The 27,046-nt window shown below is 48.4% G+C and overlaps 1 protein-coding gene across 1 annotated transcript; it reads right to left on the bottom strand.

Moving 5' to 3' along the window:
- Positions 1 to 26,781, bottom strand: Trim54 (tripartite motif containing 54). Its single transcript, XM_075955555.1, has 9 exons — positions 26,328 to 26,781; positions 8,087 to 8,259; positions 6,926 to 7,097; positions 2,633 to 2,728; positions 1,154 to 1,387; positions 869 to 891; positions 629 to 753; positions 434 to 526; positions 1 to 142 (listed from the first exon to the last, which is right to left on the bottom strand). Exons 1-9 carry the CDS (start codon positions 26,493 to 26,495, stop codon positions 132 to 134), a joined length of 1,095 nt encoding a protein of 364 aa, XP_075811670.1. The 5' UTR covers positions 26,496 to 26,781; the 3' UTR covers positions 1 to 131.
- Positions 26,782 to 27,046: the final 265 nt, after the last annotated feature.

The raw sequence follows: 27,046 nt of genomic DNA, 5'->3' as shown, positions 1-27,046 counted from the left end.
TGAGACGCAAGAGTCCTTTATTGAGACCCTTCGGGGGGTGGAACGCCGAGCTGGGAGGCAGGTGGTCTCTGAGCAGATCCTCAGCATCCCTTGCCTCCCGCTACAGACGCGCGCTCTGGATCAGGGTCTGATCAGTGAAGGCCTGTATCAGGAAAAGACAGCTTGGTGGGCGGGGATCTAAAAGAACAAACTCCCCACCCTCCGACAGCCAGCTTTCCCCAGGTAGCTGGGTTTTACTCGCGGACCCACCATGGTCCCCAAAAACTGTGCGGAACCAACCGTGGGAACAGAGTGCGCTTTTCCGCGCGCGCTAGGGGGCGCGCTTTGCGGCTCCTATTGAGTGACACCGGAGAGAGCGTCCTGGTGCCGCTAGGAAGGCAATCGCCCGAGACTAACCACTCCTCACCCCAAAGCCCTCGTCCTACTCTCTCACCTTCTGGCCCGTCCAGCCGCTCCTCCTCCAGCCCTGCGTTGCTCTCGTCCCCGTCTAAAGCCACCTCGTCATCCTCTTCATCCCCTGCGGAGCCTAGGTGGAAGGCAGGGCTGGTGATGTGGAGCCCCTGCTCCCCTGGTTGGAGTGCCCACCTCATACCCTTACGGCGGGTCTAAACTCCCTCAGCTCCCTCACCCGGCAGGAAGTCGATGGTCCGCAGCATTTCGGCCACGTGCTCCACGCTCACAGAGAATTGTTCCATGCTCTCATAGCCTGGCTCCGGCCGTCCTGCCAGCTCCACCTTCGACATTGCTCCGACCCTGTGATGGCCACAGGGCTCAGCAGAGGGACTCCTCCACTTCCTCAAGCCCCTCCCCAGATTAGATGGAAGGAAGCCATAGGGTCCCTTCCTTTCCCACAGCGCAGACCACTCACTTGTTGATCAGCTCCTTGGCCTGCTGCAGGGGAGAAAAGGAGGGCGAAGGTGAGCGCTGCGCCAGCCCCGGCAAAGCCCCATTTCTGATTCTCACCAGTCCTGCGGGGTAGGTAGGGGCGTACATCCCAATTCGTTAAGGAGAGAGAGAGAGCGCTCGCGCGTGTAGAAGGGTGACTTTTCCCAGATAGTGGTGACAAGAAATTACCGCAGGTAAGACTTGACCCGGCTACCCAGGCCCTGATTCCCGCCACCCTGGGAGCCTGCCTCCCTCCCTCTCCGCCCACCTGGAGGTAGAGAGCCATCTGCGGCTCCTCCATGGATTGGATGGCGGTCTCCACCAGCTTAGAGGAAACCTCCAAGTGGTCTCCGTACTGACGGATGAGGCCTCGCACGTGCTGCAGCTTCTCCTCCTGCTCCTGGGCCAGCGCTTGCAGTAGCTCGCCCTTGCGCTCCTCCAGCACCGCGCACAGGGTCTCAAACCTCTGGTTTAACAGTTGCTTCTGTCTGCGACTGTTGTCCTGAAAGATTAGAGCAAGCCTGAAGGAGGTCGCGGCTGGCAGGGCATTTTATCCCTCTCCATCCCTTAAACAGAACTCTAGGAAAGCCCAGAAGGAAGGTGTGACTTCCTTCCATGCACAGAATCCAGCTCAGATCTTTTCAATTAACAATGACGACAACATATTTCAAAGCTATTTCTGGGAGCCATGTATGTCACTGGCCCTGGCTTGGCTTTGCATTAATTGCCACTTACTTCATAAAGGAAATAAAATGAGTTACTATCAGCATTATTTTAAAAGACTATTTGAGTTTTATATTTTTAATTTTTTGCTCTGCTATGAAATTAAGCTCTATTTTTAAATACAGACATTGATTAGAGAGCTGGAGAGGTAGCTCCAGCTGTTAGTGTTTCTGCTCTTGCAGAGGTCCTGAGTTCTGTTCCTATAGCCATGCCAGAAGGTTCACAGCTACCTGTAACCCCAAGAGATCCAACAAGCTCTTCTGGCCTCTGCGGGCACTAACAGTCATGTGCACATGCCTGCACACACACAAATACACATAATTGAAAAGAAAACAAGGAATCTAAATTTCTAAAATTCATTGACTGGAAATACTGTCTCAATATTCAAATATATTTAGTTAATATGATATAATAAGGACATATAATTATTTCTCACCACATAATTTTTAATTAAATGTATTCATTGACAATTTCATATATATGTGTGTGTGTGTATATAATCTGTGTGTATATAATCTGATTACTCTCACCTCCCAGCCTCTTTTATCTTTTAATATTTATTTTGCTTATTTATTTCCACAATTTTAGTTGTATTATTTTCAATTAAGTATATGTGCGTGGTGTGTGGGTGCCCATGGAGGCCAGAGGAATTGAAATCCCCTGGAGCTGAGTTACAGGCAGTTTTGAGACCTGCAGTGTGGGTGCTGGGAACTGAACTCTGGTCCTCTGCAATGGCAGTTCTTTCTCTTAACCCCTGGGCCATCTCTCCAGCCCCACTCACTTATTTTTGGTATGGGTCAAGTGGGCCTTTGATGAGAAATCCTCCTGCCTCAGCCTCAGGGTGCTGTCATTATTGTCTTGGGCTACTACACCCTGCGTGCTTGCTTATTTATTTATTGTTTATTTATTTATAGCTAGGATCTCCATAAGTCGTCCAGGCTGGCCTGAAGCTTGTGTTTATTCTACCTCCACCCCTCGGACTATGGACTATTCTGTCCCCTTTGTCCTCCCAGCCCAGGCTCACCTCGATGGTCTGGCACACCTCCTCCATCTGCGTGATCACTGCTTGCACGCGGTCATTGCCTGCCACCAGCATCGCGATGCCATCGCTCAGCTCGCTCTGTCAACACACGGGCCAGCTCTTAGAGCTGGAAGCTCTCTCCAGCAGCTGCTTCCCTCTTATCCCACGGGACTGTCCCCACCTCACCCATTCAAGGACATCTACAAAGATCTAGAAGTTTGGGAGCACGTTCTGTGGGTTCTAGAAGTCCCCCACCCCCAAATGTGAAGACACGTGACATTCTCTAATCAGCTACTATATACCAGACTGTCCTAGGTGCTTTATCAGTAGCCATTAATTCTGAAAAATACTTAGGGCTACCCATTCAATTAACACTGCCTCCCTTCTATTCCTGCTATTCTGCGAGTCAGGTAGGATCACGTTAGACATATTCATCTTTGACCTCCCGGAGCATTCTGGGTTGGTGTGCTGTTTGCACTCTTCTCGTGCAGTAATTCTTCTGAGAAATCCATCACCTGATCCAGTCACTGGTTTTTCAAGAGTTGTTGATTTCTAAAGACTCTACTTTGTTCCTTGTCAAATCTATTTTCCTGTCTGTTTTTGGTTTGTTTTTCTTGGATTGGACCTTTCTATATTGTCTAAACTGGCTTTGAATTTATGATCCTCTAGCCCCAGCCTCCCTAGTAGCTGGGGTTACAGTGTACACCACAACAGGCTGTGGTGTGGTCATTTTACATGTTTTCAGTTCTGGAAATCTATCCAAGATTTTGTGCTAGGCAAGATTTTGTTCATCTCCAATCCTACTTTTTGCTGTTATCTTATTTCATCTTTATTTTTCTTTAACAACAGGGTCTCCTTATATAGTCCAGGCTGGCTTGAAACTCCTTATGTAGCTTAGGCTGGCCTCATACTAGAGATCCTCCTGCATCCGTATCCTAAGTGCTGTAACTGCAGTGCTCAACCATGCCTGGCATTATTCCACCTTCTAAAAACATTGTGTGCACACTGGATTTCAATAATTCCAGCATCTGAATTCCCCAAGTATTGCAGCCCGAGATGCCAGCTCCCAGGACCTCACGCAGGGCTGCAGAAAGAATGCCTTCAGAGTAGTGGGGCATAGAGAAAATTCCTATCCATCTGAGGGTCTTAGGGAAGGATTTACACATTCTGATGGTAATTTAAGAAAAAAGGAAGAAGCACAGACTCTCCTGAGGGTAACTTTCTATTTTACCTCATCTTGAATAATCGCTTTCTTGACACTCTCTACAGAGTTATATCTCTTTACATCCATCTCGTTCTTCACACATCCCTCTTCTATACACACTTCTCTCTACTCTGACATTTCACACGCTGCTACGTTTCTCCTTTATATCTCTCACTCACACTATTCTGAATCACACACACCTCCACTCTCACACACACTCGCACAAACCATTCACACATTCACACACCTCCATTTACACACTCACATGTTCACTCACACTATGCTGAATCACACACACCTCCACTCTCACACACACTCGCACAAATCATTCACACACTCACACACCTCCATTTACACACTCACACATTCACTCACACTATTCTGAATCACACACACCTCCACTCTCACACACACTCACACAAACCATTCACACATTCACACACCTCCATTTACACACTCACATGTTCACTCACACACACATACTAACTCACACACCTCCACTCTCACACACACTCACACAAATCATTCACACACTCACACACCTCCATTTACACACTCACACATTCACTCACACTATTCTGAATCACACACACCTCCACTCTCACACACACTCGCACAAATCATTCACACACTCACACACCTCCATTTACACACTCACACATTCACTCACACTATTCTGAATCACACACACCTCCACTCTCACACACACTCACACAAACCATTCACACACTCACACACCTCAACTCACACACTCACACACCTCCATTTACACACTCACACACTCACTCACACACCTCCATTTACACACTCACACATTCACTCACACACTTTCACACACCTCCACTCACACTCATTCACACACACTCTTACACACACCTCCACTCACATACTCACACTCACACCTCCATTTACACACTCACACATTCACTCACACACCTCCACTCACACTCATTCACACACACTCTTACACACACCTCCACTCACATACTCACACACCTCCATTTACACACTCACATGTTCACTCACACACACACACTAACTCACACACCTCCACTCACACACTCACTCACACACTCATTCACACACACACACACCTCCACTCACATACTCACTCACACACTTCCATTTACACACTCACATGTTCACTCACACACACACTAACTCACACACCTCCACTCACACACTCACACACTCACTCACACACTCATTCACACACACACATACTCTTACACACACCTCCACTCACACACACTCTTACACTCACTCACATACTCATTCACACACTCACACACACCTCCACTCACACACTCACACACACCTCCACTCACACACTTGCACACTTCCTCTTAGAACAAACTCTGGACAATATGTAAATTACACTCTCAGGGTCACATAGCATTTCTTGAGTAAACAGCTGAGACACAACCATTCTGATACACAAGGAATCGTGTGGTTTCTCTCAGGCTTAGAATGCCACACTGACCAGCTGGAAATGAGTAACCATGGCAACACTCAACTGTGCAGGCAAGAGGCACAGTCTGTCTGCATGTAGCCTGAGAGACATCATGGAGATTAACATTGAAATTCGGGACCTAAGCAATAAACAGTTGGCTGAAACTTGAACCTCGCATCGTAAGAGTGAGGTTTAGGAGTCCATGCAGAAAGTCAGTTACTGTGGGGACTTGTGTCTTAATGTTATCAGACTGACTTTAGGTCAACAGACACCTGGTAACTTGCCTGTGTGCATTTTTTTTTTTTTTTTTGGTTTTTCGAGACAAGGTTTCTCTGTAGCTTTGGTGCCTGACCTGGAACTAGCTCTTGTAGACCAGGCTGGCCTCGAACTCCCAGAGATCCGTCTGCCTCTGCCTCCCGAGTACTGGGATTAAAGGCATGCGCCACCACCGCCCGGCCTGTGTGCATATTTTGCACGAGCAATTAGTCCGTTTTGAATTTGTTTTGAGGTCTAAAACCAGCTAATGGTGTGTGAAAGGCTGTCTTTGTAACGGAGAACAATGCAGTTTTCCTGTATCAGTCTGGGCCATGAAGGATCCTAGTATTATTTCTATTCGTCAAACTTGTGCACACACTTAAGCAGACATCATCTTCCTGACCACCCACAGCTATAAGTGTGCCCAGTAGCCGGAATACACATGAGATAAGCACAGGCAGTGGAGAAAATACCCACAGCTGTTTTTAGGGAGGGAATATAGGCACAGGAGAAAAATTACAGACAGAAGCAGCCAGTTTTCAGAATCTGTGGCCCCGTAAGCCTTGATGAGGTTTTCTCCATGAGTCTGACTCATCTGGTGGGTGGACACCTGAACTATCAGTGACCATCTGCTGTGTATTCTGTGGCCTCTGGTCAAGGCACTGCTGCCAGCAGCTCTCAGCAGCCCGGGGTCTGAACTGTCATTGCTCTGCTTGCTGTGCTCACAGTCCATGCCTCTCTATGTCTTCAGCTGTGAATGACTGGTTGGTTGGTTGGTAGGAATCTAAGGTCAGCCTAAGGGTCTACACTGAAGGGATCTTCGTCCAGCTTAGCGTTTGCATCTCTTTCTGTCAAAAACCAGGCAATACAGTTGACTGCTTTGATCGCCTGGGACTCCCACCCAAGCTGAGGTGTTAGGAGTCTTAAAAGGCATCCCTCCCCACACACCTTCGGCAGGTTTCATGATATAACCACCTGACTCTAGCCAGCACGGTCGTTTGAGAAAGGATATCTATTCTGTTTACAGTGGCTCTCTGACCCTGTCCTCCGCCCCCCCCCCCCCACTTTCTTTTCACGTCCCAACCAATCTGATTGTAAAGTGACAGCTACAGAGAAGCTAAAGGCGTGGCTAAAGACCCCTGAGGGTATGCAGTCCTCTGTGTTGCCACACATTAGCTAAGGCTGTGGTGACAGCAACCGTAGTATTCACCTTGTCAGACAAGTGAAGGACGTCAGGACCAGGGAGGTCAGGTGACTCCTTAAGGTTGCTGCAGACTCAAGAGTAGACCCGCGGCTTCGGCCCTGATCTGCTAGACTTCACCTGAGCAGAGTGAGAACTGCCCTATCCTAAACCCCCTTCCCGAGTCCCTCCCTGGCCAGATACCTTCTGGCGTTTGTAAATGGTGGGCAGAGGGGCCACCTCACAGTCCTTGTGGGCCCCGAAGACCTTGCAGAGAGAGCAGGTGGGCACCTCGCAGCTCAGGCAGTAGATGTTGATCTTCTCATCCTCGTGTTCCTCACACATGAGGTGCTGCTCAGCCTTGGAGTGCAGCGGCCTGAGGACCATGGACAAGGGAGTAGCAATTGTCAGGGAGCCAGGCTGTGAGTGGCACTGGGGAAGAAAAGAGCCTCCAAGGAAGACTGGGCCCAAGAAGAGTCTATTGCAGGGGACAAAGAGGCCCGGCAGGACCAGGAAGTCGTGGGAGCTGGTGAGGTCAAGAACTTTGGGGTGGGCTTTGGTCACAGACCAGAGGGAGTAAGATTGAACATTTGACTCCAAAGACAAAGCCAGGCAGTGGTGGCGCATACATGCCTTTAATCCCAGCACCTGGGAGGCAGAGGCAGGTGAATCCCTGTGAGTTTGAGGCCAGCCTGGTCTATAAGAGTTTGTTCTAGGACACCTAGGACTGTTACACAGGGAAACCCTGTCTCGAAAAACCAAAAAAAAAAAAAAAAAAAAAAAAGACAAAATCAGGCCTCCTTGGGTAGGAACCCAATCCCCTCCTCTTCTTTCCCCATTGTGTGTGTGTCCCTGCCTCCCATCAACCGCCCACCCCCCCATGCTGGATAGTTTTAAGTCAATTTGATGCAGCTAAAGTCATCTGTGAGGAAGAAACCCCAATTTAAAAAATGTTTCCATAAAATGGGGCTGCAGGCAAGCCTGTGGGGCACTTTCCGAATTAGTGGTTAATGGAGGAGGGCCCAGCCCATTGTGGGTGGGGCCATCCCTGGGCTGCTGGTCCTGGGTTCCTATAAGAAAGTAGGGTGAGCAAGCCACGAGAAGCAAGCCAGTAAGCAGCACCCTCCATGGCCTCTGCCTCTGCTCCTGCCTCCAGGTTCCCGCCCTGTTTGACTTCCTGTCCTGACTTCCTTCCGCGATAGACTATGATGTGGGAGCATAAGCCAAATAAACCATTTTCTTCCCATGTGGTTTCTGGTCACGAGGTGTTTCATCACAGCACTGGTAACCCTGACTAAACAGCCCCTCTAATCCCTGACGGTGCAGGCTCTTCCCTCCAGAGAGGCCAGTAGCCAGACATCTCACCGGGAGGATTCCTGCTTGTAGATGTCAATAATGTTCTCCACCAGGAGGTTCCGCTGCAGGCCATAGACGCCATGCCGGTCCAGGACAACCTCGTGCCTGCAAGATGGGCAGCGGAAGCGGCCGCCCGAAGATACAGTTGTGGAGCCCCGGGATTGCCACAGAGGGTTAGAGGCCTGCAAGGACAGGAGACAAGACAACAGAAGCATAGTGAGGCCTGAGGGAAGTGGTGGGCGCAGGAGCGGTAAGGAGGAGGCATTAGCTCTTCTCTGCATCTGATGTCCCCCAGGAGCAGTCTGACAGGTGACTAAGATGGCTTCCTGCCTGTCTCTGCTTCATTCCTCAGCCCAGCACCTTGAGTGTCCTGCATGCAGAACGTCACTTTGGCCAAGGCCTGAGCAGTATTGGTTCTCAGCGGGGTCCAGCATGGAGCTTTGGCAGAACGCTGACACAGACAAGGGGCTCACAGCATCACCAGTGTCCTCCAGCTTGGACCCCTATGGGCCACATGTAAGGTGTTTTGTGTGTGTGTGTGTGTTTGTTGTTGTTAATGTTTGTGCATGTGTGTGTGTGCGTGTTTCACAAGATCTTGTAAGGTTATCTCAAACGTGGTGTGTAATGGAGGATGACCTTGAATGGGATTATAGATGTGTCTCCCCCATTACCATCTCCTCTCTCTCTCTCTCTCTCTCTCTCTCTCTCTCGAATGGGATTATAGATGTGTCTCCCCCATTACCATCTCCTCTCTCTCTCTCTCTCTCTCTCTTGAATGGGATTATAGATGTGTCTCCCCCATTACCATCTCCTCTCTCTCTCTCTCTCTTGAATGGGATTATAGATGTGTCTCCCCCATTACCATCTCCCCCCCTCTCCATGGTCTTGTGTAGTCACAAAACTGGTCTTGAATGTCTATGTACCTGCCCCCGCCTCTCTGAGGCTGGGATAATATACATAGCTTCTCTCTAGTCCTGGGCAGAGGCACACACACCAGGTGCTGAAGAGTGGAATAAAGAAATTGTGACCAGGGTCTGGGATGTGGCTCAGCTGGAGAGTGCTCGTCTAGGTTTGATCTACAGCACTATATAAACAGGGCTTAGCGGTACAGCTGGGAGGTAGAGGCAGGAGGATCTGAGCCAGTGAAAGTTCCAGCTGTCCTTTGAGATCACCCAAGGCCAGCCCGGGGTGCATGAGGCCCTGTCTAAAAAAGAAAAAGAAAAGAAAGGAAAGGAAAGGAAAGGAAAGGAAAGGAAAGGAAAGGAAAGGAAAGGAAAGGAAAGGAAAGGAAAGGAAGGCTGGACACAGCAATGCATGCCTTCGGATCTACATGGGAGGATAACCTGTCTCAAAAACAAAAAAACAAAACAAAAAGTAAAAAAAGAAACTACAATTAGCTGGATAATTATGGGAAGTTGCTTCCGGCACTGTGAGTCAGGACACATAGACCCTTGCACAGCCCTTGACAATGCTTTCTTCTGAAATCTATCTAGTATTCAGCCTTGGTAATTCAGGCTGCATGGGATTGCTCACTTTGCATCTGACGTTATGCGAAGGCTAGAGCAGTTACAGGGACATCGCAATGAAGGCCTAGCGAGGCCCTTACACCATGTTTCTTAAAGATGTGCTCCAGGCGACCCTAAAGGGGTATCCAGTTACACAGAGCTGACTGATGGTGATCACCTGACCCGATGCGACCAATCAAGGATTCTCTCCCTGAATTTGGCTTGAAATACAGAAGCCAAGCTGACTACTGTAAAGGCTCATGGGATTGGGCTAAGAACTCGTCTGGAACCCATGTTGTAGGAGAGACTCCCTATTCCACAGTTACTCTCTGACACCCACACTCATGCCCACTGTCATTCACTCACCCACATAAGTAAATAAACGTAAGAAATATATATATATAAAGCATTTTTAAATCTTGTTTTGTTTTTATTTTTTTTAAAAAAATCTTTATTTGTTTATTATGTATACAGTGTTCTGTCTGCATGTATGCCTGAAGGTCAGAAGAGGGCATCAGATCTCATTACAGATGGTTGTGAGCCACCATGTGGTTGCTGGGAATTAAACTCAGGACCTCTGGAAGAATAGCCAGTGCTCTTAACCTCTGAGCCATCTCTCCAGCCCCCTTGTTTTGTTTTTCAATACAGGGTTTCTCTGTAGCTTTGGAGCCTGTCCTGGAACTAGCTGTTTTTTTGTTTGTTTGTTTGTTTGTTTGGTTTGGTTTTTCGAGACATGGTTTCTCTGTGGTTTTGGAGCCTGTCCTGGAACTAGCTCTTGTAGACCAGGCTGGCCTTGAACTCACAGAGCTCCGCGTGCCTCTGCCTCCTGAGTGCTGGGATTAAAGGTGTGCGCAACCATCGCCCGGTTTATATAAAACATTTTTGTCGAGAAGCAGAGGTGAACAACTGGCAGGGATGCTCCTGCATTCTTTTCTTCAGAAACAGATGGTCTGAGTTGGCAAGACCCGTAGTATAAAGACTGCGTCGAGGCCCCACCTGGTGGGGTGTGGCAGGTGACTGTGCTCTGGAGCAGTAGGTACAAAGGTTTTGTGCTGCATTGGGTAGGAGCCACGCCCTCTCTTTTCCATTTTTCCTTTTCTCCTATTTGAAGTGTAGACTTGTGCAGAAGGACCGTGCGGAGTCAGGATGTAGTAGACACCCATTGAGAAAGGCAAGGAGGTCAAGGAGCAAGAGTCTCAGGGGGCAATCCCAGATGGCCTTTCCGGCTTGCACTTTGGAGAAAATCAAGTGTCTTCCTCCCTAAGTTACTGCTCACTTGAGGCATGGGCGTGCTTGCTCCTAGTGGTCTAGCCCAAGGCTTTTCGAATATTAAGTATTTTATCACTGAGTTACACACCCCAGCCCTTAAAGCCAGTTGTTTACAGTAAAAATCCCAACCTGATCAGCTAGAGCAGTGGTTCTCAACCTCTGGGTGGAGACCCCTTTGGTAACTGAATGGTCCTTTCACAGGGGCCACCTAAGACCATTGGAAAACATAGATATTTACATTTTGATTTATAATAGTAGTGAAATTAGTTATGAAGTAGCAACAATAATGATATGGTTGGGGCTGGAGAGATGGCTCAGAGGTTAAGAGCATTGCCTGCTCTTCCAAAGGTCCTGAGTTCAATTCCCAGCAACCATATGGTGGCTCACAACCATCTGTAATGGGGTCTGGTGCCTTCTTCTGGCCTGCACGTATACATGGAAGGAATGCTGTATACATAATAAATAAATAAATATTTAAAAAAAATAATGATATGGTTGGGTCACCACAACATGAGGAACCGTATTAAAAGGGTCGCAGTGTTACAAAGGTTGAGAGCCACTGAGCTAGAGAATCATGAGCTCATAGAACAAAGGAAACAGTAGACCCCTTGACTTGGCATATCTCCAGGGGGTTTCTAGTAGACTCCTTGTATACCAACTGGAGGATGGGTAAGGCAATATCCAATATTCCATGGCTGTGGGGAGCTGGGACATTGCAGTGTTGCAGGTCTGCAGCCCAGTCATCTTGGGCTGGTTGTAGTTCTCTGTACAGCCATCCACTGCTCTGCACGGCCGTCCGCTGCTCTGCACGGCTGTCCACCTCTCACTGCTGCATTTGACCTGATATCCATCCCTGTGGCTACTGGGCAAATTCCTTTTGTGATGTACAGGCATACCACAGGCTTCCACTACCTCCCCAAATTAAAGATGTCATCCAATAACACCCGGTGCACGTGACAGATTTCGCAACTTAACTGTAACCCCCTTACCTGATGTTTCCACAAAGATATTTTATTTTATTTAAAAAAAAAATTTGAAACTGTCTCACTATGGAGCTTTGTCTGTCCTGGAACTCATTCTGTAGACCAGGCAGGCTTCAAATTCACAGAGATCCGCCCGCCTCTGCCTCTCAAGTGCTGGGATTCTGATTTTTCCCTCTTGAAGTAAGAAACTATTTAACTGAAGCTCGCAAATGGGACACTTGAATTTTAAAAGACCATATTCTAAGAGATTGATCATTTTAAAGGAACTGAAATTGTAATGTGTTTGAATATGTAAAGACTGTGGTACTTTTAAAGTTATTTAACATCTTGAGGATGAATAAGAAAGGAATGGTTGTGGCTTAATATTGATGTATATCTGTGTTTGTGTGTCCGGATGTCAAGGGGTCAGTTGTATTGGGTGGTTTTGTGTGTCGACTTGACACAAGCTAGGGTCATCAGAGGAAGGAGCGTCAGCTGAGGAAATGCCTCCTCGAGATCCAGCTGTAAGGCATTTTCTCATTTAGTGATCAACGGAAGAGGGCCCAGACTACTGTGCCATCCCTGGCCTGGTGGTCTTGGGTTCTCTAAGAAAGCAGACTGAGCAAGTCATAAGGAGCAAGCCAGTAAGCTTCCCCTTCATAGCCTCTGCCCTGTTTGAGTTCCTGTCCTGGCTTTCTTCAGTGATGAACAACGAGGAAGTGTAAGCCACATAAACCCTGTCCTCCCCAGCTTGCTCTTTGGTCATGATGTCTTGTCACAGCAGTAGGGACCCTGGCTAAGACAAGTTGGTACCAGTGCAGTGGGGTGTTGCTGGGACTGCCCTGGCCATGATTTGGGGAGGTCTGTGGAAGGACTTTGGAACTTTGGGCTAGAAGAGCCACTGAGTGTTGAGAGCTCAGTGGGACGTTCCTTAGGAGCTTGGAAGATAAGCTGTTGAGAGCAGGGCAGAGGATGGAGGCCTGGCTTGTGAAGTTTAAAGACTCTCAGGGGCACTTGTTTTTTCCGAATTAAGATCCCGTGGTTCTAATTACCTGGGGCTGAAGAATCAGCTGTGGTTAACAAGATACCAGGATTACTAAAGCAAAACTTGTTTGCTGGGATACTCGATGCTGGTCGGCTGGAGCTAAGAAATGAGCGGTGGTTAAGAAGAGACCAGCCTGAGACGCCATGCCACTCCTCTCCAGGGCAGACGCAATGAAGCTCCGACCCAAGATGGACATAGGCTAGAATCTCCCTGAGCTACAGGACTGAAAACAGCCTGGTATTGGCATGGAACAGACAGGGAGACCAATGGAACCGAATAGAAGAGCCAGATATTAATCCACACAACTTTGAACACCTGATTTTTGACAAAGAAGCAAAAAAATTCAAATGGAGAAGGAAATCATATTTAACAAATGGTGCTAGCATAACTGGAAATCAACATGTAGAAGAATGAAATTAGACCCGTATCTATCACCATGCACAAAACTCAAGTCCAAATGGATCAAAGACCTTAACATAAAGCCAACTACACCGAACCTCATAGAAGAGAAAATGGAAAGTACACTTGAACACACTGGCACAGGAGACCACTTTCTAGATATAACTCCAGCATCACAGACGCTGAGAAAAAAACAATTGCCAACGTCAAAAATACTGATGACAACTTATGCTGGAGAGGTTGTGGGGAAAAGGAAACACTTCTGCATTGCTCATGGGAATGCAAGCTGGTACAGCCCCTTTGGATGTCAGTGTGGCAATTTCTCAGAAAATTAGGAAACAACCTTCCTCAAGACCCAGTAATACCACTTTTGGGTATAGATCCAAAGGAAGCTCAATCGTGCCACAAGGACATGTGCTCAACTATGTTCTTAGCAGCTTTGTTTGTCATAGCCAGAACCTGGAAACAACCTATATGTCCCTTGACCGAAGAATGGATAAGGAAAATGTGGAACATTTACACAATGGAGTACTACACAACAGAAAAATAACGACTTCTTGAATTTTGCAGGAAAATGGATGGAGCTAGAAAACATTATTTTGAGTGAGGTAACCCAGACACAGAAAAACAATTAGCACATAAGTGGTTTTTAAACATAAAGCAAAGAAAACCAGCCTACAAACCACAATCCCAGAGAACTTAGACAACAATGAGGACACTAAGAGAGACTTACATAGATCTAATCTATTCGGAAAGTAGAAAAAGACAGATCTCCTGATCAAATTGGGAGCATGGGTACCTTGGGGGATGGTTGAAGGCGAAGGAGAGAGGCAGGGAGGGGAGCAGAGAGAAACATGTAGAGCTCAATAAAAATCAATTAAAAAATTAAAAAAAAAAAGAAGAGACCAGCCTCACTGACGTGAAATCTCTCGGGAACTGTTTCCAGAGCACAGAGCAGCTATGCTACAGGCCACCAACAAAACTTGCTACTCTCCCTCTTTACTCTTCCTCTTCTTGACACTCAGACACATGAGACTCACTGTTAGCATTCTACCCGGTGCTGAGGGCCCGCTGTGGTCAAACACAAGCTCTCTAGGCTTCCCGGATGTTGTTGAGTCTACTCTAATCCCCAAGAGCCTTTTGTAAAGACAGTGGACAAACCTGGCCACGTTGCTGCACACCTGACTTGTGAGGCCGAGGACCAAGGTCAGCTTGGGCTGTAAGAGACCTACTCTACAAAAGGGGGTGTGTGTGTGCGTGCATGCGTGTGTGTGTGTGTGTGTGTGTGTGAGAGTGTGCACGCACGCATATATGTATGCATGCTCTGAGATAGCCCAGTTGGTAAAATGCTTGCCTCACAAGCATGGGGATCTGAGTTCAAAACCCAGAACTCAAGAAAGCGCGGGGCATGGTGGCGCATGCTTGTAACTCCAGCAGTATTTTCCAGGCAACAGCGATGTATTCTGGGTGGTGGCACCTCCCGCCTTTTTTTCCCTCCTCCCTTTTTACTTCTTTTTTCTTTTTTTTCCAAGACAGGGTTTCTCTGTGTAACAACCGTGGCTGCCCTGGAACTCACTTTGTAGACCAGGTTGGCCTTGAATTCACTGAATCCACCTGCCTCTGCCTCTGCCTGCTGAGTGCTGGGGTAAAGGCGGGTCCCACCACCCATCTTTATCTTTCTTTTTCTCTGAGATTAAAAGTGGGTACCACAGTACCTAGCCTTTTTTTCTTTTTAAGACAGTAACCCAGGCTGGCCTCAAACTCCATTGTGTAGCTGAAAATGACTTTGAATTCGTGATCCTCCTGCCTCCACCTTCCACGTGCTGGCTTTGCTGTTGGGTACCACCACACCTAGCTTCTTATCAGTCCCAAATTTCTTACAAGAACTCTGGGGTTTGGAGAAACGGATCGAACAGAACAAAAGAGGGCGCTAGAGTGCCATAGTAAAGAAGAACCAGCAAAGTGAGGTTTGTGAGACCCAAACTGAGTTTGCTGTTGGTTTACAGGGTCTGATATTGAAGGTGCCACTTGAGGAGGGCTTGAAGTCAGGGTAGACAAGCAGCCAAGAAGGAGGGTCTGGAAAGGGCTTCAGGGGGAGGGAGGGACTGCAGAAGCTGAGGGTGGGGGCAGGGAGAAGCTGGAAAGATGGGGGTCAACCTAGAAGGCTTTTGAATCTGTGAGGATCTAAACTTGATTTCCTGGGCTGGGTTTCTAGACTGGGAGTGGACAGGGAGAATGTCTGAACTTATAGTTAACATGGATGGGCAAAGGCAAGGGTCGGATAGGAGGCAAATGGAGTGAGCGGCACAGTCAAGGCCAGGTCACGGGATGTTGGTGGCAGCAATCTAAGAAAAGTCATGACTGAGAGGTGGGATTTGGACTAACCAGAGTCTGGACATGGGGAGAGGAGGGAGGTGGGGGATTCTGGGGTTGTAGACTTGGGTGACTGGGGAGATGCTGTGCTCCAGGCATAGGACTCACCCGAGGGTCACAGACTCGGCAAGATCCATGAAGAGAGTTCAGGGAGTCTGTGAACTCAGACATGATGGCATCTTCACTTTCACTGACTTCTAGTGGAACTGAGTGTCTGCCCCAACGGCGAAGCCGTACTACAAACCACAGCAGCTCAAACGGCACCGGTGCTTCACCACAGAAATCAGCTGTTTTCATGTGTTTCCCTTGGATAACTTCTCTTCGTGGTATTAGGCCCTCTGCTGATTTCATGGCTTGTTCGTTTGTTTTTGGTGGCTTTGAGATAGGGTCTCCGTGTAGCCTTGGCTGTCCTGAGACTTTGTAAACCAGGCTGACTTCAAACTCACAGATCCACCTGTCTCTGCCTCCCCGGGGCTGGGAATCAAAGGTGTAGAACACCTCACCTGACAAAACATTGGTTTTAGAATAGAACCATAGCTAGTGTGGTGGCTCAGAGGCAGGAGGATCTCTGTGAGTTTGAGGTCAACCTCCAAGCTCGGCAATGCTACATGGGAGAGAGAGAGAGAGAGAGAGAGAAGGAGGGAGGGAGGGAGGGAGGGAGGGAGGGAGGGAGAGAGAGAGAGAGAGAGAGAGAGAGAGAGAGAGAGAGAAAGGAACCACGAGGGGGCTGGAGAGATGGCTCAGCGGTTAAGAGCACTGACTCTTCTTCCAGAGGTCCTGAGTTCAATTCCCAGCAACCACATGGTGGCTCACAGCCATCTGTGATGAGATCTGGTGCCCTCTTCTGGGGTGCAGGGACACATGCAGGCAGAATACCGTATATGTAATAAATAAATAATCTTTAAAAAAAAAAAGGAACCATGAGCTTCTTGGCTCTTTGTCAGGGATCCTGGGCTTTACAGTTGGATCCACAGGAGGAAAAGAAAATTACTTCTGCCCTGACTGCAGGCCCCTAAACGTTGTCATCACAAATAGGAATTACAGATTCTAGAGTATTGGTGGAAACCTTAAGAAGTCTTCAAAAAGATGGAAATGTCTATTCTGGGCTAAGATCTCTCCAACTAGTTAATATCCAGTTAGCCAAATCTGTTCCCCTGCTCCTGCTTACCTCGCTGCTTCAGGAAACTGATTGCATGCTCGGTCATGTATCCTGCCCGGTCATGTATCCTGCTCGGTCATGTCACATAACTGTCTTATTCTTCCCTTAAATGTCATACTCGGAAGCCGGGTGGTGGTGGGCAGGCCTTTAATCTCAGGAGGCAGAAGCAGGCGGATCTCAGTGAGTTCAAGGCCAGCCTGGGCTACAGAGTAAATTCCAGTACAGGCCCCAAAGCTACAGAGAAACCCTGTCTTGAAAAACAAAACAACAACAAAAGAGTCCTTTTCGGAGTCAGCCCCATGAAGCACAATTTCATGTGCTAACCGTGTGATGTGTGAAGGAAGTACCATCACTCCAGGAAACACCTCAGTGGATGTCCCTGCCCTGTCTCCTTGTGTGACTGTAATCTGTATTCCGTGCGCTCACCTGTATGACAGCCATGATCCCGCTCTACAGAATCTTGTTTGTGAAGGTGCCCAATCAATTGTAAAGTACTAAATGAACATGAGGTAAAATAATGACTGCGCAGAGCCCTGGGCGTGAAAGAACTGTTCTTTTTCCACTGTGAAGGTGAAAATGACATGGACAGGGCTGGTGGGGCAGTGATGCTTATGGTGTTCCATCCTCAGCACCACAGACAACAAAGAGAAAGGAGCAAGTGGTCTGGAATGTGTCTCAGTTGGCAGCATCTGCCTAGCATGCACAAGGGCTGGGTTGGATCTCCAGCATCGGATGAGCTGGGTGTGCTGGACTTGGGAGCACTTGGGAGGATGAGATGTTCAAGGTCATTCTCCACCACATTTTGTGTTCAAGGCCGTCCTGGAACACAGGAGACCCTGTGTCAAAGAATGGAACAAGTAAAGGGAATTTAATTCTCGGCCCTTGCTCAAGGCTTTGACCAACCATGTTCAGAACTTTCTCTTGAGGGTTGCGTGATTCTTCTAGTCCCTTTGTCATCTATCTAGAGGAGCTCTGTACTGAAGTCACTCTGACAAATGTGTACGCATCTCACAGGGCCCGTCCTCTTCCCCAGCTAGCCAGGGAATGCTAATATGGACCCTGGATGAGCTACCACTGCAGACCTGAGGGTCTTGTAAAGTTTGTGAACCAGACCCTAGGTCGTAACAGGAACACAATGGGCAGAAGACATCTGATGAAAGTGGCCCAGCCGTGGAAGAATCCAGATTTTACTACAAGCTAAAATGCTGGCTGAGAGAGACCAGGATACGCATGGCCTGCCCTGGAGATGGAAAACAAGCCCCTCTGTGGAAACAGACTAAGAGGCCAAGAGGAATGGGTTGAGGGAGGACTCTGGTGGACTAGAAAGGCCTTAAAAGTGGTCATCCACACCAAGCATGGTGACTCCTGCTTGTGACCTAAAATTTGAGAGACAAAGGAGAGTCAAGAGTTCAAAGCCAGTCTCAGCTACATAGCAAGTTTGAGGCTAGCCTGGGTTACATGCATCCGTGTGTGTATGTGTGTGTGTGTGTGCGCATGTGTGTGCGCGCACGCGTGCGCGCATGCACATGTGCTCATAGGTGTATAAGAGAGATGATCATTCATAATCATTGTAAAACTTCTTGGTGGAGAGTTCAAAACAGGGTTTCTCTGTGTGTATCCCTGACTGTTCTAGAACTTACTCTGTGGACTAGGCTGGCCTTGAATTCAGAGATTCTGCCTGGTTCTGCCTGCTGAGTGCTAGGGTTAAATGTGTGTACCACTAACCGGCTTATTTTCATTTTGAATTTTTAAAAGCAGATTATTAAAGTTACAAAAGGTGTTCTTACTAGTTTAAACAGCTGGGAACTACGGAGCTGAGTCGCCAGATAAATAGCTTGCCACTCAGGCATGAGGACATGAGTTCAGATCCTGAGTACCCATGTAAGATGCGCGTAGTACCAGATATGTAACTAGTGCTGGGCAGGGATGAGAGATGGCCAGTGGGGACATCTGATGTCAACCTCTGTCCTCTGCATAACCATGCTTACGCACCAGCAGAACTTGCACACGCGCACGTGCACACACACACACACGCACACACGCGCGCACACGCGCACATGCACACACACGCACGCACACACACACGCACATATGCAAGCACACACATGCACGCACACACACACACTAAAGATGTGAGAACTAGTGAAGGGTGGGATGTCTCAGCAGTGGAGTTTTGTTCCCTGGGGAATTAAAATCCCAAACCCAAGCAAGGTCACTGTAGCTCGGCCTTGCAACAAATCAGATTCTCCAAAAGGAGACCGGGTAAAGGTGGGCTGGAGAAGCCCTGGTGTTCAGCTGGGGGTTGAGGCACAGCACTTAGAAGGCTGAGGCAGGAGGATTGCAGTCAGTTCTAGACCAGTCTCAGCTACATAGAACATATCAGGCAAGTCCAGCCAGAAATACATAGCAGAACGCTACCTCAAAGAGCCAAAATTACAGCAGGCTTCTGGTACTTCTCTTGCTCTGTGTCTCTGTCTCTGTCTCTTTCTCTGTCTCTGTCTCTCTCTCTCTCTCTCTCTCTCACACACACACACACGCACAGAGGCATACACAGTCTGATATAGCCCAGGCTGGCCTTGAACTCACTACGTAGAGCTAAGGGTGACTTGTGAAATTTCTCATCCTCCTGCCTCTACCTCTCAAGCGCTGGGACTGCAGGTGCAAACCATCACACCACCATGCCTGGTTTCTACAATGCTGGGGATCAAAATCAGGGCTTGGTGCCCAGCGGGAAAGCAGCCTGCCTTGCAGTCCAGAAGGTCTCTTTTCTGACAGTTCCCACTGTAAGGCCCTCCCTGCCTGGACTTCCTCCAAGAAGACGGCTCTTCCAGCAACCTCCTTCCAGTACCTTCTGGTTTTCTACTAAATGACAACAGGTTGCTTCTCAGAAACAAGTGCCCACAGCAAAGCGGAGGCAGATACCAAAATACTCTGAAGGCTTGCTTGAAAGGAGTTTGGATGAGAACCGGGTTTACAAATACAGACAGAAGCACACGGGGAGATGTTTATGTCAGTTTCCCACATCAACAGCTTTGCTCTCCTCCAAATTTTTGGAGGCTGAGTGGGTGCGAGTGTGGGGAAGGAGAGGATTACAGGGGCTAATGTCATATTTTGAAGTTTTCTGTTTCTTATTAGAGAAAAAGAGGATTAGAGCTTTAAATAGAATTAGAACAGCAAACTAAGTAAAATAATAGGGAGATGAGGGCTTGAAGGTAATCAAGTAATACTTAAACATGAATTGGACATCGTGGTAAATACCTGTAATCACAATTCTGGGGAAACTTAGGCAGGAAAAGTGTTAGGAATTCAAGACCAGCTTCATCTACCTAGTGAGTGCCAGGCTAACTAATGCTATAGTAAGATTCTGTCTCAAGCAATGTTGATAAAGTAGGCAAAAATGAAGATACTTGTGTTGGGTGAGGCAGGATTAGATTACAGATGGTTTTCTCAAATCCTTAATCTTGATCCATAATTTCCTTTGAAAAACAGTGCCTCACATAGCCCAAGAGCTCGTCCAAATTTCTATATTGCAGAGAATGACCTCGATTCCCCTGTGTGTTGAGATTGTAAATGGGGAGTTAGGGATTAAGTCCAGAGTTTTTTGTGTGCTGGGTGAGCACTTTATCAGCTGAATACACCCCAGCCTAATGCAACCACCACAATTCCTCCAACAAACACCAGACAACAACTCCTGAATGCAGACAAACATTTTAGCAGGTGGATTAAAGGGACTGTGGTCTGCTCATAACAATGGACCCTGTGCTGCTCTCTGAAACAGAAAACAGCTGGTGTGACGACTCACATCTGTGCTCAGGCCCTTGGGAGGCTGACGTAGGAGGATCTTGAATTCAAGACCAGCCTGGATTTGGATTGGACAGAGTAAGACCTTGTCTCAAGAGGAGCCAGTAGGACTAGGGGACATTTGCCTCACAGCCCTAGGGGCTCTAGTTTGGTTCCCAGAACCCAAGTAGAGGTAGAAGAAGAGAGCTGACATTATGCAGTATACAGTGTTGTCTTCTGACTTCAACACATGTGCCCCACCCAAAATAATATATATAAAAGCTAAAATAATAGCAATGATAAAACGGAAGACATACTGTGTCTTCTATGTAGGGAACAAATAAAAAAAAAAGCAGGGCTGTGGTGGCAGGTGCCTTTAATCCCAGCACTAGGGAGGCAGAGGCAGGCGACAGTCTGGGTTAAAGGCTAACCTGGTCTACAGATTGAGTTCCAGAACATCCAGGGCTACACAGAAACAGCCTGTCTCAAAAAAACCTAAACCCAAACTAAAACAAAACAAAACAAGAATTGAACAAAGGTGTTTGGTGTAGTGTAAGTGTGTCTATATGTGCAAGCGTGTGCCTAGGTGTGGAAATTTCTATAAAGATTCTCAGAGAAGCTGGTAATGGTTGTGTTTGGTGAAGGGAATCTAAGATCTGAAGTTAGTGGCAGATCCATGCTATGAACTTCATGCTATGAGCTTCCAAGGCGTTTGAAAAAATGTACACATAGCCAGGCGGTGGTGGCACACGCCTTTAATCCCAGCACTCGGGAGGCAGAGACAGGCGGATCTCTGTGAGTTCGAGGCCAGCCTGGTCTACAAGAGCTAGTTCCAGGACAGGAACCAAAAGCTACGGAGGAACCCTGTCTCGAAAAATAAAAAAAAAAAAGAAAAAATGTACACATAAAAATTTAAGTGTGTTACACTGTTACCATGTTCATGACTGCCAACTTTCTAGGCAGTGTTCTGAAGGCTTTCCTCCCCAGAGATCTGAAGATGGAGGAACTAAAAGTCCTATTCCCGTCGCCATACTTAGAAAACAGACTATCTGATTATGCCTAGAGTTGTCAAAATGTGGAGGCAATGTGTGAAAAACGAAATATGCTCATCTTTCAGACGGAGCTGAGATGTATAGACACGGGTGTCGCTGGGTAACTGGGTCAGCCTCCCCCAGGCCTCCCCAAATAAAGCCTGGAGGAGCGAGCTGTCCGCTCTCGTCCCTGAGGAGAGCTGGTTGTTCTGCATCAGACCTACAGAACCATCTCAGGGCCCTGCGGGCCACGTTACCTCTCAAATAATCTACACAGGCTTGGGCCTCGTTCATCTGATTTTGAGACAGGGTCTCATGTAACCCAGGCTGGCCTCAAATTTGTCATGCCTCCACCTCCTGGGTGTGGGATTACAGGTGTGAGCTGCCACACCCTGTTTACCTGGTGCTGGGATTAAACTCCGGGGTCTGGGCTTACTAGGCAGGCACTAAGAACATCCCCCACTTCTCATTTCTGCAAAGACAGGATTTCGGTGTGTTAAATGACAGATTAAGTGACCCTCTCACCTCGGCCTCCTGAGCTGCACCACAGGTGTGCCACCAAATCTGCTTTTGCACAGGGCTTGTCCCAGAACCTTCCTAGATCTCTCTGGGCCCAGATATGTATTCACATGCATTCACACGTATTCACATGCATTCACATGTATTCACATGCATTCACGCATCAGCACTGTGCCTTGAAGAAGGAAGGTCACACGCTCACTCTGCAGTCTCTCTAGTGGCTATTCCTGGACTCTGTGCTAGACACCTTATCATTTGGAAATCGATATTCTCCAGTTTGTTTGCTTGCTTTTCAGACAGGGTCTCACTATATATAGCCTTGGGAGGCCTGGAATTCACTAGGTCGGTCTCAAACTCAGAAGAGATCCACCTGTCTCCAACATCTGAGTGCAAGGGTCAAAGGCATGTGCCACCATATTTGGCCCCTTGGCTGCTTTATTTTTTTTCTTTCAATACAGGGTTTCTCTGTGTAAGAGTCCTAGCTATTCTGAAACTCACACTGTAGACCAGGCTGGCCTCAAACTCACAGAGATCCGCCTGCCTCTGCCTCTCGAGTGCTGGGATTAAAAGTGTGTGCACCATCACCATCCGGCCCCTTGGCTGCTCTTTACCAAATACTTTCCTTAGTGCTCCAGATGTTTCTTTGACTTCACATATTTTGGGTTCTAATAATGGGCTGCCTTGGGGTCAGAGAGATGGCTCAGTCGGCAAAGTTGCCTGTCAAGTCTGATGTTCACTTAGTGGAAGCTCTTCACACATGTGCCACACACACACACACACACACACACACACACATAGAGAGAGAGAGAGAGAGAGAGAGAGAGACAGAGAGAGAGAGAGACAGAGAGAGAGACAGAGAGAGAGAGAGAGAGAGAGACAGAGAGAGAGAGAGAGAGAGAGAGAGAGAGAGAGAGAGAGAGAGAGAAAGCAGTAGATGTGTCTGTATAAACACACGGGAAAGATGTCTTTTCTGGATATTTCAGCTTAAGAGGTATCAGCTTTTCAGACCAAAGGAGAAACCAGGCTGGTGGGAAAGGCATAACCGCTTACGCAGAGCTAGTTATGTAGCCTAGGCTGGCCTCAAACTCATGACAATCATGCTTCCAGGATTACAGGAGTGCACCACCACACCTGGCAAGAATTTTTGGTTTCATTTGTTGGTTTGAGACAGGGTCAGAACAACATGCCGTCTAGGACCCCAGACAGGGGGATTCAGGTCTCAACAGCCAAATAATGGCAGGTTTGGACACCCAGGATGAAAGGAACTCTGAAGAGAACTCAAGGGGACAGTGGCAGGAGATTTTGGAGTGTTGGCTACTTAGTGTTGTGGAATATTACTTTAACTGTGCAAAGGTGTGCTGCTTTTGTTTATGCTGCATTTGTTTAATTGTGTGAAGGTGTGTCATTGTTGCGTGTTGCCTGCCTAAAGCACCTGGGTCTGATAACAAGCCAAATGGCCAATAGCTAGGCAGTAGAGGGATAGCCAAAGGTGGCAAGCAGAGAGACTGAGCAGGAGCAGGAATCTAGGCTTGAGAGAGATCGAAAAAGAGGAAACACCCAGAACCAGGCAGCCACTGCCAGCCAGGCACACAAGCAGGAATAGTTGGCTATACAGAATGAAAGACAGGTAAGAAGCCCCTAGGCACAGTGTAGATGAAGAGAAACAGGTTAAATTAAGAGCTAGTGGGACAAGCATAAGGCCGAGCATTCATAACTAATAAGAGATTCTGTGTCATGATTTGGGGGCTGCCAGTTCGAGAAAGCCTGCTACACCAAGGAGTCTAAATTCTCAGTGAAGTAAGACCCGCTGTGTTGAGGGTGGAGAGGCAGCCCAGCATTTTGAGCACTTGCTGCTCTTTCAGAGTGCCAGCTCCCACGTCACGGACTCTGCAGCTCCAGGGAGTCTGACACCCTCTCCTGGCTTCTGTGGGCACCTGTATGTACACACACGCACGCACGTGCACACACACACGCGCGCACACATACACATTAGTATTTTTACGGATAGTTTGTGTTGGAGCTTGTATAGATCAATGGTAGGATGCGTGTTTAGCACACAGTGCCCAAGATTAACTACGGCACCAAAGAGAGAAGGGAAAAGGGGGCGTGGAAACTCTGCTTAACTCATTTCCTTATAGTCTGTGAAAAGCAGGAATAATTCTTTTAATTTTTTAAAGATTTATTTTTTGTGTATTTTGCCTGCATGCATGGTGCCCATGCAGGAAGGGTTTAGAGGGGGACATCAGATCCTCTGTGATTGGGGTTACAGCTGGTTGTAAGCTACCTTGTGGAGACTGGGAACTGAACCCAAGTTGTTTGGGAGAGCAACAAGTGTTCTTAGCTGCTGAGCCATCTCTCCAGCCCTCCACACTTTTTTTTTTCTTTTTGAGACAGGGTCTTGCTGTGTATAGTCCCTGCTTATGCTGGTATACTTGTCCCGTAGACCAGACTAGCCTGCAGTTTGTGCTGCTCCTCCCAGGCGCTTCTGCACACCTGTGCCCTGCCCCTTCGCTCTCCCCGACCTCTGACCGGGTCTATAGACTACTCGAACCTCTACGAATGACACAGAGCAGGGACGCAAGCCTATGAATTTACCAGGAATTCTGGCATCTGCATTTATTTGGTTGGTTAGACAGGGTCTCATAGCCCAAGCCAACATTAGCTCATTCTGCTACCATCTCCCAAGGCTGGGATTGCAGCCATGCATCGCCATGCCAGGCTTTTTTGTTTTTATTTTTGAAATGTGTGGACAGAATGATATCAGTGACTTATAACTTAGCTATGCCCGGTCTCATGACCACAGCTACATAGGCATTTCTGGGAAGTACCATTCTGCTTCTGCTTTCTGTCTGTCTGTCTATAAGTCACCTGAGTGTTAGTCCATGAGCCTCTTTACCAGATCAGAAAGGCTCACAGGTGTGAGACTGGGGAGACTTCCTGCTTCCCTGGGCCACTGTGTCTAACCAGCTCCATCAAGGACAGACGAGCTCTGTGCATATGCCTTCTCATGGCTTTATTTTTAATTTTAGTTTTTTTTCCTTTCTTTTCTGTTTGAGACAGGGTCTTGTAGGTTGGTCCATAATTTACTGTGTAAACCAGGTTAATCTAAAAATCATAACAATTGATCGTCAAGCCACGGTGGTGATGTCTCTCTCTAATCCCAGCACCAGGGGGACAGAGGCAGGAGAATCTCTAAGAGTTCGAAGACAGCCTGCTCTACATAGTGAGCTCCTGGACAGCCAGGGCTACATAGAGATTGTCTCAAAAACAAAACAAAATAATGACAGTCCTCCTGCCCCAAGCCCCTAAGTGCTGGAATTGCAAGTGTACACCACCATACCCAGCTTTTATTTTTAAGGGTGTGTGTGTGCACTCACGTAAATGGAGGTCAGAGGTCAGCTTTCAGGAGTCCTCTCTTTCACCACGTTATGTTTTGGGGATCAAATTCAGGTTGTCAGGTTTGGTAGTAAGTGCCTTCAACAACTAACCATCATGTTGACCCTATTATTTTTTAGTTCCTCAGTATTTCATTGATCTCTTCTACAGTTTAAAAAAAAAAATCAAAGCCTCCAAGTAAACAAAATCCAGTAAAGCTCCCACAAAGCCCAGGCAGGACCACTCTTCCTTGGCAGTTCCTGCCAGTCCCCCTCAGATGCCACTGTCTAGCTGCTGTGGACATGGGCTGAGCTTGCCAGCCTCAGGGCACCTGCTGACTCATGCTTACTCCGGGATCCTAGGACCCCAACTCTCCTGCGGCTCAGTCAGGGCAGCTTTGCCTCCTCCCACCTGTAGGAGCTCCTACTCATGCCCTCCCAGCCGTCCCGGGGCCCACCTGGAAGACATCGTTGGCACACTTGCGCCCACCCGTGCCCTCCCAGCTGTCCCAGGGCCCACCTACCTGGAAGACATCGTTGGCACACTTGCGCCCACCCGTGCCCTCCCAGCCGTCCCGGGGCCCACCTGGAAGACATCGTTGGCACACTTGCGCCCACCCGTGCCCTCCCAGCCGTCCCAGGGCCCACCTGGAAGACATCGTTGGCACACTTGCGCCCACCCGTGCCCTCCCAGCCGTCCCGGGGCCCACCTGGAAGACATCGTTGGCACACTTGCGCCCACCCGTGCCCTCCCAGCCGTCCCGGGGCCCACCTGGAAGACATCGTTGGCACACTTGCGCCCACCCGTGCCCTCCCAGCCGTCCCGGGGCCCACCTGGAAGACATCGTTGGCGCACTTGCGGCACAGGTTGTGCTGGCAGGGCAGGATCACCACGGGCTTGGAGAACATCTCCAGGCAGATGGGGCAGATGAGCTGCTTCTCCAGGTTGTCCATGCTGTGTGCATCCCCGAGCAGCGGCTTGAAACCCACCGTGAAGTTCATCCCTTGGTGCTCTCGTGCCTGCCTTGGCTGTGGCCCTGTTCCCGGCCTTCCCGCTGCCTGTGCGCCCCTTCCTGTCAAACTCTAGGCTGTGGATTCTTAGGATCCCTGCTATTGCTCCCTCTTGAGTGATGTCTCCTGTCTCTTCCTCTAACAGCTCCTCTTGCCTCTGGCTATTTCCAGACTCTTCTGTCTGCGCCCCTTGCTCAGAAGCCTCTCCAGGCACTTGTCGCTTTAGCTCCCCTAAACCACCCTTTGTCCACTCTGCAGGCAGTACTGTTTGTCCCTTACTCCCCAGAGAGATTAATATTACTGTGGGGGCAGGGAGACATGGGGCATCTGTGTGACATTCCAGTTCCCAATTTAGCTAGTGTAAGGCGAGCCACAGCTGTCCCGGACCGAGTGACCCTGACTCACTCAGGAACCAGTGGCTTTCTTGAGCAAGAAGAGCAGGGGCGTCACGGCTTTCAGTGGAAGGCAGGCCAGCAGAGATGTGGGGCTCACTCGTCACTGGGAAGGTTCTGGCTTGAGACCTTATTCCAAATAGTGATACA

The sequence above is a fragment of the Microtus pennsylvanicus genome, chromosome 21 (genome assembly GCF_037038515.1).
Source record: "Microtus pennsylvanicus isolate mMicPen1 chromosome 21, mMicPen1.hap1, whole genome shotgun sequence".
Classification (NCBI taxonomy): Eukaryota; Metazoa; Chordata; class Mammalia; order Rodentia; family Cricetidae; genus Microtus; species Microtus pennsylvanicus.
This window is presented reverse-complemented; position numbering and strand designations above follow the sequence as displayed.

Coding starts and splice junctions, on each gene's coding strand:
- Trim54 (XM_075955555.1), bottom strand. CDS start 26,495: ATGAACTTCACGGTGGGTTTCAAGCCGCTGCTCGGGGATGCACACAGC. Junction 2,729..6,925: donor CCATTTACAAACGCCAGAAG/GTATCTGGCCAG, acceptor GTGTGTTGACAG/AGCGAGCTGAGCGATGGCAT. Junction 527..628: donor GACCATCGACTTCCTGCCGG/GTGAGGGAGCTG, acceptor CCTTCCACCTAG/GCTCCGCAGGGGATGAAGAG.